General features: G+C 45.0%; 1 protein-coding gene across 3 annotated transcripts in view; it reads right to left on the reverse strand.

Moving 5' to 3' along the window:
* Positions 1-9940, reverse strand: part of NCAPH (non-SMC condensin I complex subunit H) — a 42456-nt gene that overhangs the window by 23581 nt on the left and 8935 nt on the right. For 2 of the 3 annotated variants that reach the window (XM_077843422.1, XM_077843420.1), the window contains 5 exons: positions 5328-5550; positions 5079-5169; positions 4336-4428; positions 3922-4060; positions 3494-3618 (listed from right to left, as the gene is read on the reverse strand). In XM_077843422.1, coding sequence (XP_077699548.1) covers positions 3494-3618; positions 3922-4060; positions 4336-4428; positions 5079-5169; positions 5328-5497 — 618 coding nt within the window. In that variant the 5' untranslated portion in view covers positions 5498-5550. Of the gene's footprint in view, positions 1-3493; positions 3619-3921; positions 4061-4335; positions 4429-5078; positions 5170-5327; positions 5551-8772; positions 8843-9940 lie in introns of those variants that run through there. The other variant, XM_077843421.1, reaches the window with a different exon arrangement.

Raw genomic sequence — 9940 nt, forward strand, 5'->3', positions numbered from 1 at the left:
AGGATCCCACAGGATTCTACATTTCCCAGGGTCTAAAACCTATACAGCTCTGACATCCCCTCTTTGGTCCCCATCTCCGTAGGCTAACAATGGCTATTTCCCCCCAGGGCCCTCTAGAAATTCCCTATATTCCTCCACTTCATTCTTGAAGGTTCTCTCCACCTACCAGCTTTAACTCATTCATTTTTAATTGGAGGCAGTATCATTCTCAAGGGAGTAAAAACCAGTTCTTGGGGGAGGGTAGGGAAATCTTAGAAATGATAGTTACTTGTGGTTTTCCAAGGCTCAACACTAGCTGATAAAATCTTATTCCATAATAATTAATTTAAAGGGTAGTGGGGTAGGAAGAAAATACCTAAAAAGGCCCATTCTGGGTAAGAAAATGACAAAAGGAGCACTACTCTAATGAAATGCTGCCTGCCCAAGGACACTGTTTCCCCACAGGCCTCACCACTGTGGCTGCTTCCTCTCCTGCAGCTCCCTGACTGCTGGCCTGCATGTGGGATAGGTGAGTTCCCCATCACTGCTTCCAGACTATTCTCCTTCCCAAGTCCTAAAACCCTCCGCTTTGAATATAATAAGGTCAGACCCCACTACACTCTGCCCATCTGTGTGTTGATCACCTTCCAATCCCCAGGCCTTCCCTCTTGTTGGAAGATTTTAATATTAGCTCCTGGCTCATTACTACTCTCCAACTTCATTGCTGTCATAGTTTTTGGTGGATTCATCATACATATATTGATCCATCCAACATGCTGGCCTCTCAGTTCCTTGATATCCTCTCCTTCAATGGCCGTGAGCTTCATCGTGAAAACCCCAGGGCTTCAAGAGATCCCAGCATGAATACCACATCTCCTGTCTTTCACTCCCTTGCCTGTTGTCTGAACTGAATCATAACCATGACTACAGCCTCTCCATATGCTCAATTCCAAGTGCCCGTGGCAACCACCTCCTCTTTCCAGCCAACACAATCTTGTCCAACAAGATTGGTGTTCTTGGTCCAACACCAAGAAGTCTTTGACCCACCATGCCCTACAATCCACTGATCATATGGCTTTATGCTGCCTCATTCCCCCCTTCCTTTTCCTGACTGAAGTTCCATAAGCAACGACCGTAACCACTCCCTTTTTCTTCACTTCAGTGCTCCTTTGACTTAGCAAAACACAGTCCTGTGTTAAATCCAACTTTTTGCGTGCTTCATGCTTGTACCCACACAGATGACCATGGCTGGAGAAACCATACAAAGTTACACTGACTGACCTCACTTTAAATCTACCTGCCATGGCCCGCAGGTGAACCCTGAATGTTGTCTGGCAAGCAAACTACAGTTCCCCAGTCCATTCACTCACTCACCCTCCTACCTTTTTCTCTCTTCAAAACTTTACCTTTCTTCCTCCACACTCAGTCAGTCAATGATCCAGCTTCCTTTTCAATGGGGGACACGAGAAGGGAATACCTGGAATGCTCCCATATGTGCACTCCTGCATCCATCTCTCACAAGCCACAAGTGCTCCTTAGCCAAGCTCTGTCAATGCTGTCCATTCCCTTCTCTTCTCACAGGATCAAGGACTCCATTCGAGCAACTCTCCTGTCTTCTCCACTAGATTCTAGATTGTTCCTTCTCCACTAGACTGTTGCCATCAATAAGTAAACATGCTGCTAATCTTCCCATTAAGAAAACAAAACAAAACAACAACAAAAAAACCAAGAAAACCCTCTAAGACTTTACTTTCCCCTACTTTTGCCACCAATTACTCTGTTCAAATGTACAGCAAAACTCTTCAAGAGACCAGCCTATACTGCCTTCATTCCTCTCTTGCCGTTTGATTGCCCCTATTATGAAAAATTTCAAGCATACAAGAGTGTTGAAATAGTAATAAGAACTTCTGTGTAACTTTTACCTAGATTCCCCATTGCTTTCCTTCTCCACCACCCCACCCCCACCCCAAACCTTTTTGGGTTTTTTTGTTTTTTGTTTTTGTTTTTTTCCCAAACCTTTTTGTAAGTAAAAATGCTGACACTTTACCTCTCTACCAGTTATTAAGCTATTGCCTCTCAGCCCCAACATACCTTCTATCAGCTGCTCTGTGATACTGGCTCTGGGACAGTATTTGGGCTTTGCCAGCCCTTCCCAGTGGGCTCCACCAAGAGGGGGCACTAGAGAGAGACTGCAAGCCAGAAGGGACTTGCTTCTTTCTGTAGCTTTCCTATTCCTGTCACCCAACAGGGCTTCCTACCCTACCTGTAGCACTTGCTGAATTCAATTTGCACTTTGTCTCACACTCACAGAACCAGCCTTATTGTGTGCCCCTCACAGACACCAGTACCAACCAGCATGCCCTCCTTAGAGGGCTGGGTCCTGGGTCCTGAACCCCTCTTCCAAACTCGGGGACACTAGCACCAGCCAAGCAGCATCCCTTCCCTGGAGGTCAGAGTTTCAGCTCCACAGTCTTCTCCAAGCTCCCTGTCAGCCCCAGACTGCCACTTTGGCACGGCTGATCACTCTCTCCTCCCTGACACTTTCTCATTTGGGTGCCACACTCTCCTGGTTTTCCTCCTACCTACTGGTGGTTTCTTCTTTGGCTCTCTGAACTCTTAAGATTGGGGTATCCCAAGGCTGTCCTTTTCCCACATACACTCATTCCCTTGGTGATCAGTTCTAGTCTGACCTTAAATGCCATTTACAAATGTTGTAGAGGTAGGAGAAAAGAGTAATCAAGTCCACTGTTGGTGGGACAGAAGGCTGGCACAACCTATTTTTGACAGTAATGGAAATTCCATGACTCAAAATGTTCTTAGAGATACACTCTCAGAAGAGCACAAAGACAGTATGTACGAGGATGTTCACGGAGATACTGTTTTTAACAGCAAAATTTTTAAAAAGCTTGTACCAACACCGTTGCTTTAAATTAACTATGCTAAAGATAAACGAGGCCTCTGGCTTCCTTTAAGTAGATTCCTTAGGATCTATCAGATCATATAGCTGTTAGAGCAAGGACTATGGAGCCAGGCCACTTAGATTCAAATCCTAGCTCACTTACAAGCTGCATCATTTTGGGCAAGTTACATAAGAGCCCTGTACTTTGATAACCTCTTCAGAAAATGTTAACAAGAATGTTGTGAGGACTAAGTGAGGTAACTTGGTTCACAGGCTTAAAGCAGCACAGGGCACCCAGTAAATGCACAACAAATGTAGGCTATCATAATCTCTGCTGCATGTTCCTGGAAAGAAAAATAATGGCTTCATTAATCAGAATTCTCGGGGATTTGCCATCTCTTTCTACTCAATCATCCTGAAATACTGTAGGAAAAGCAGGGACTTACACCCTTGAGTCTTCACCATGAAGCTAAGGGATGATAATTCACTTATATATTTTACTCCTTTGAGGCCCAAGCAAGCAAATAAATACCAGCAAGGCAGGCGTAGCCTTGCCAAGTTTCAGCTGCTGAGGCTCTGAATTAGTCAGAGACCACACTGCACACAGTTCCTCACCTCACACTTCCGATCTGCTTCGGAGACATTGAGATTGTTTACATTCTGCTCAATGGTTTTGTAGGAGTGCTTCTTCTTTGGCTTTTGGGCCTTTTTGGTTGTTCCTGTTTTAGTAGTACTTGTATCTGAAAGAAGAAATAAGACTAGGTCCTGCAAGGATTGTTTTTCGGCATGTATCTAAACTTATTAACTCATGCTCTTTAAAACTCTAAAGAGTGGAACACCTGGGTGCTCAGTGATTGAGTGTCTGCCTTCAGCTCAAGTCGCGATCCCGGAATTCTGCGATCCAGCCCCATGTCGGACTCCCTGCTCAGTGGGTAGTCTACTTCTCCCTCTACCTCTCATCCTGCCCTTGTGCTCTCTCTCAAATAAATAAATAAAATATTTTTTAAAAAGCGCCCCTTAAATCCAGATCCCAACTCATATACCTGCATCATGGCTCTCTGCTTCTTCTGGAGATGCTGCATCTCTTCCCAGCCCCCCAAGGACTCTGTAGACATCAGCATGGACAGCGTCCACGCGCACAGCATAGATCTTGGTGCTGGCATCCAGAGTGCCAGCAGCCACCTGGTCCAACAAACAGAGGTATATTCACTGGGTACATAAAAAGGAACTGCTGAATAAGCAAAACACAGCAAGCTTCATAAAATATTTACTTGCTTTTAAGAAAAAAAAATGACAAAGATTCCCCTAAGACAGGGAATAAACAAAATATAACAGAAAGATATCTTCTCTGTGTTTGATCAGTGTATTTGCAGAATTCAATGACAGTGCTGTGCTAAATATCAGAAATAATCATCATTAATTCAGATGCAAGAGAAGATGAACAACAGCATTCTTACTTTAAAGTTGGTCGGTTCGGCGTCTTTCTGTTTAAGAATCTCTGACATGAAATCAATCAAGTGCAAGCCAAAAGCATTCTTGGTAGTGATTTTCTGAAAACAGAAAAGTGCAGAAAGATTTATTATTGACAGCCTAGGCTCATGTAAATAATGCTACCCTAAAAGAGGAAGCTACATTTCTATACAGTAACAGCCCACATCTCACCACAGGTATCAATTCCCATAAACACTTGGTAACACAGCTAAATTCATACACGTATCTCCTCATTCTGACAACTTAGAGAGTTAACCTCTTTGAGTTTATACTGTGTGCAAACACTGTTATAAGCACTGCACACAAAGGGAGTCACCCTCAGAACAACTCTATGAGGTAGGCACTATTCAAATTCTCATTTTATGGAAAAGGACCCTGAGTGGTTAGGTGACTTGCCAAGGCAATAGAACTTGTGAATGGCAAAAACTGGATTCCAACAGAGGCTGGCTTCAGAACTCACATTATCAACCCCTAAGCAATGCCACCTCTCTAGATACACTGCAGGTGGCAGGTAACTTGCCAGAAAGAGCATGGAAGGCCCAAAAAACACAGTAAAAGCATACTGAAAAACATCAGCACTGAAAAGAGTAGCTAGAGAAGGAAAGCACACAATTACTATCAATAGCACATTCTCCACAGAATCAAGAAGGCTAGATTTCCCTTGTGATCAAGTTGCAAAACCTTCGCTGATACACCAGCAGATACTCACATTTTCAGTGGACAGTTTGATACAGGTGGAATAATGTTCTGTAATCTGTGTGTTTGTAAACTTAGGAATCGTGGCTGAAATGTCAATATTCCTAAAAGAAAACCAAAACCAAAAAACTCTGTCAAGGATCCATGGTACTCTAACTTTTCAAACTCCAGACCCCAAACCCACGAGGCATTGTAGAGATGCTGGGCCCATGTAACCCAATGCAGGCGGCCACCCCATGTGGGCAGCGCAGAAGGCACGCACCTACTACCAGAAGGGGAGGCTAGCAAATGAGGCGAGTCTGCGCTGAACTGTAGGTCCAGGACTCGGGAGCGCCGCCGCTGCAGTCGCTCCTTTTCGTCGTCATTCTGGGGAAAGTCTTCGAGGACAGGGGTGCCAGGAGTACTGAGAGGGGCCTTCCGGGGCAGGGCCATTGAGAACACCCGTTCTGAAGGAGAGGAGGCATTGAGGGGGCGCCCACGGATTTCTGAAAAGAAGAAATTCATTATGGCCAACCGTGATGGAACAGAACCCTTGCTCAGGAAACGTATCACAGAATTATTTCCTAGATCTAAAGCGGGGCTTGGGGCCTGTCATAGGGTGGAATTTCACTGCACATCTTCCACCAAGATCTTTCCCAACGCTAATATTCCTCTACTGTTTAAGTTTTTTTTGTGGGGTGAGTGGTTTCTGATGCTTCCTTGTCAAATTAATGAGGTACGCAATGAGGTCAAATTCGAGAAGGACTGAGAATCAATCATTAGATTTAACAACCTAGAGGTGATTGGTTACCTTGACAACCACAGTTTTTCTAGAGTAGGAGGGGCAAGAGAAAGTCAAATGGGCTTAGATTCCAGAGAAGAGAAACTGGAGACAGCAAATGGAGACAAGGTTTTCAAGGACTTATGCTGTAAAAAGGAAGAGTAAAGGGCAGCCCGGGTGGCTCAGCGGCTTAGTGCCGCTCTCAGCCCAGGGCATGATCCTGGAGACCCAGGATCGAGTCCCATGTCAGGCTCCCTGCATGGAGCCTGCTTCTCCCTCTGCCTGTGTCTCTGCCCCTCTCTCTGTGTGTCTTACGAATAAATAAATGAAATCTTAAAAAAAAAATAAAAAAAAAAAAGGAAGGGCAAAAATGGGAGGGAAGCAGTTGAAGGGGAAGTAAGGTTGAGAAATTAATTTTAATATGGAAAAAACCCCAGCTTAGTAGAAAGAATGAAACAGATTTTATTAGTTTCCTATCGTTGCTATAACAAATAACCACAAACATAGTGGTTTAAACCAATACGAATGTAATGTTTTCAGTCCTGGCGTCAAAGTCTAAAATCCAGGTGTCAGCGGGGCTGTGTTCTTTTCAAAGGCTTTAGGAAAGAATCTCTTTCCTCACCTTTTTCAGCTTCTAGTGGCTGCCTGCTTTCTTCCCATCACTCCAACCTGTTGCTTCTGTCATCACATCACCTTCTCTGACTCTGAATCTCTTATATCCCTCTTATGAGGGCCATTGTAATCACACTGGCCCCCCAGATAATCCAAGATAATCATACCTGTAAAACCCCTTTTACCATGTATGATACCATATTCACATGTTCCAGACATCTTTGGCAAGGGATGGGGGAGTGGGGAGGGCATTATTCAGAGATCATGCAGAAGAAATGGTAAAAGTTGCTGAACAACACACTCAAGCAGGTAAAGGGGCTACCTTTCCCGAGATCACGGACAGCCCATCCACAGCAATAGGAAGGAAGCCAGACAACATAGGCACAGAAGCAGGTGAGGGAGCAGGCAAAATGGTGAATTGTGGATGTTCCTTTTGGAATGCTTTTCTTAGTAAAATAAGACCATAAAACCCAAAAACTCAGTAGCTAAGGGTTGAGGGCCAGGCAGGAGGTACTGGAGATTTCAGGAGAGAAAGGAATTTATAGAGTAGTCAGCTAGGAGAAGGTGAGTTAGATGAGCAAGGAACTGCTGGGCAGCTTTAGGATCCCCTTGAGATCACTGAGTAAGCAGGGGCTAAGGCAGGGTTGGAATTAATCAGGGTTGTGATTTTGTCAAGGAAGTATAAATATGCTAGAAGAGGGCAAGGGGTTATGAGTGTATGAAAAGTGATTATACTGACTGACCATGGAATGTGAGCTAAGGAAGGAAGGGAACAAGAACATGAGAGACATGAGGGACAGGGAAAAGCAAAGAATATAGATCTGCTGGGTCAAAAGATCATTAGAATTATTGGGATCAGGGAACAAAGAGGGAGTTGGAAAGATAGGAGTGGTAGTGAGAAGTAGGATATTTAAAATTGAGATGACAGAGTGGTGTAGCTACTGATAATGACAAGGTCTAGAGTGTGACTATGGTAGCGGGTGGCTATTGTCTATTTTGGTAGGACAAGAAACAGGACCACTGGGAGAGAGATGAAGGAACTGAGAGACTTTGGAGGAAAGTTTTCAGATTTAAGAATCAAAAGGCTTGACTTCAGGGATCCCTGGGTGGCTCAGCGGTTCAGCGCCTGCCTTTGGCCCAGGGCGTGATCCTGGGGTCCCAAGATCCAGTCCCACGTCAGGTTCCAGCATGGAGCCTGCTTCTCCCTCTGCCTGTGTCTCTGCCCACCCCCCTCCCCTCTCTGTGTCTATCATGAATAAATAAAATATTTAAAAAGAAAAAAAAAAAACCAAAAGGCTTGACTTCAAACCCCAGGTCCATCACTTACTAGCTGGAGAATTTTTTTAAGTAAACTCTATACTCACTGTGGAGCTTGAACTCATGATTCTAAGCTCAAGAGTCACATGCTCTACAGACTGAGCCAGCCAGGCACCCCATTAGCTGGAGAACTTTTAAGTAAGTAAATGCTCTAAGCATTTGCTTCTTCATCCCCCAAACAGGAATAAGAAAGTGTGTCTCAGCTGGTTCTAAATTGATGATATTAAAAAAACAAAAACAAAAACCCATAATGCAACACATATTTCATAGGAACACACTAAAAATAAAGGGATACAGGAGCACCTGGATGGCTCAGTTGGTTGTTTGACTTTGGTTCAGTTCATGATCTTGGGGGTCCTGGGATCAAGCCCAAGTTGGGCTCCTCCCTCAGTAGGGCGTCCACTTGCTCTCCCTCTCTCTCTGCCCCTCCCCCACTGCTTGTCCTCTCAATAAATAAAATCTTTTTAAAAAATAAAGTAAAAAAAAATAAAATAAAGTGATATACAATAAACACTAAATGTCTGCCCATGTAAGGGGAAGGGAACAGAAGTGGTATGTAGGGATAAAAAAAATACAAGGAGAAGAACTTCACGTGTTCCCCAATAGCTTTCCACAAGCTGAAGAGTACAGTCAACATACCTCTCACCTGAGGTCAAAACAAAAGAAAGGAAAGAAGAAATGGAAAGGAGGCAAGAGACATTCTTAGAGATTGAATAAAGAGGACCTGTTACTATCTGGATGAGGGCACTTCAAGAGGAGGGGAGTTGGACCTTGATAGGAGACTTTAAAAAAAAATAGGAAGCAATGAAGGAGGAATTTGTCTAAGAGGGAAACTCAAGATGGGGATCAGAGGCATGCTTGAATTCTTGGACTATCCCTTCTCTGGTTTCTCTCATTCACGTGGTCACTGAGCTCAAAGACACTTTCTCCATCTACCTCATCTCACATTCATTTTTCAGCCCCCTATGGTCTGGCTACCGTCCCCACCACTTTATGAAAACTATCTTGACACAATCACCTACAACCTCCATGTTGCCAAATCCAACTGCTACTTGTCAGGCCTTATCTCTCTTGAGCTTGAGCAGCATCTGAAACAGATGAAAACCCCTACCAGTGCTTCATGAAACACTCCGGGCTTCTATACCACTCTCTTCTGAGAGAGTTTTCAAGCTGTCCCTTCTCCGTCTAGCTTCAAAATGCTGGTTTGGAGCATCTTCCCTATAGGGTATTTCTTGAGCTCTCACCTGTTCCCATGGTTTTACCATCTATATGATGATAATGTCCAAATTTGTTTGAGTCTACAGGCCACTTCCCTGAGCGGCCCATATCACTCCCCTGAGGGTCAAACTCTTACCTCTTCACCTGTCTCTCACATAAGTCATTTATCATATCCAAAATATAACTCTAAATTTTCAGACCTTTTACCAAGACCAAGGTAAAAGGTCTCAGCAGTCTCACTGTTCAGTCTCCATGTTCCAGTCCTAACCCAAGCCAGGCTCTTCTTTCCCCGCTTGGCTTTTTTTTTTTTTTGCACTTGCTCCCACTGCCTAGAACAAGTTCCCCAGTCTGCTGTAAGATCTTCCTGAATCCTCAACCTGAAGGGGCCCCTCCCCTCACTTTGCTGTTCCCAATTACAACACTCAGCCTCATCTGTAATTATTTCATTTGTTTACTGTCTCCCCAACTAGGATACAAGCTCCAAAAAGCTGGGATCTTCTCTGTTTTGTTCTTTACTATATCTCTGCGCCTGACAGAGGATTTAGCCCAAAGGGAGCGCTCAATGCTTGTAGAATGAATGTAAAGATAAATGCGTGCGTGTTAAGCATTCAGCAGTAATCACAACGCTTTCAGGGCTGTGAACTCAAGTGTACCCCAGGAAAACCACCTTTCGAGAGAGAGGCACCTGACACGGCGTGGGAGCCCACGGGAAAGGGACTGAGGAGTAGGGATCGCCCCACGCGCGCTCCCGACGCCGCCCCAAGCCGCTTACCGATTGGCGGGCACACCCCTCCCCCTTTCCCGCCTCTTCCTCCCCTCGCCTTCCTCCACTCGGCCAGCGGAGCGCAAGGCCAACAACTAGGCCAAGAATATCCATAACCCGCGCTCGGGTCCGCCCGCTGACCCTGCCTGCCCGCTTCGCTCCGACTCCCGCCCGCGGCGCCCCCCACGCACCCACCCACCCTCAC

The sequence above is a fragment of the Canis aureus genome, chromosome 12, assembly GCF_053574225.1.
Source record: "Canis aureus isolate CA01 chromosome 12, VMU_Caureus_v.1.0, whole genome shotgun sequence".
Lineage (NCBI taxonomy): Eukaryota > Metazoa > Chordata > Mammalia > Carnivora > Canidae > Canis > Canis aureus.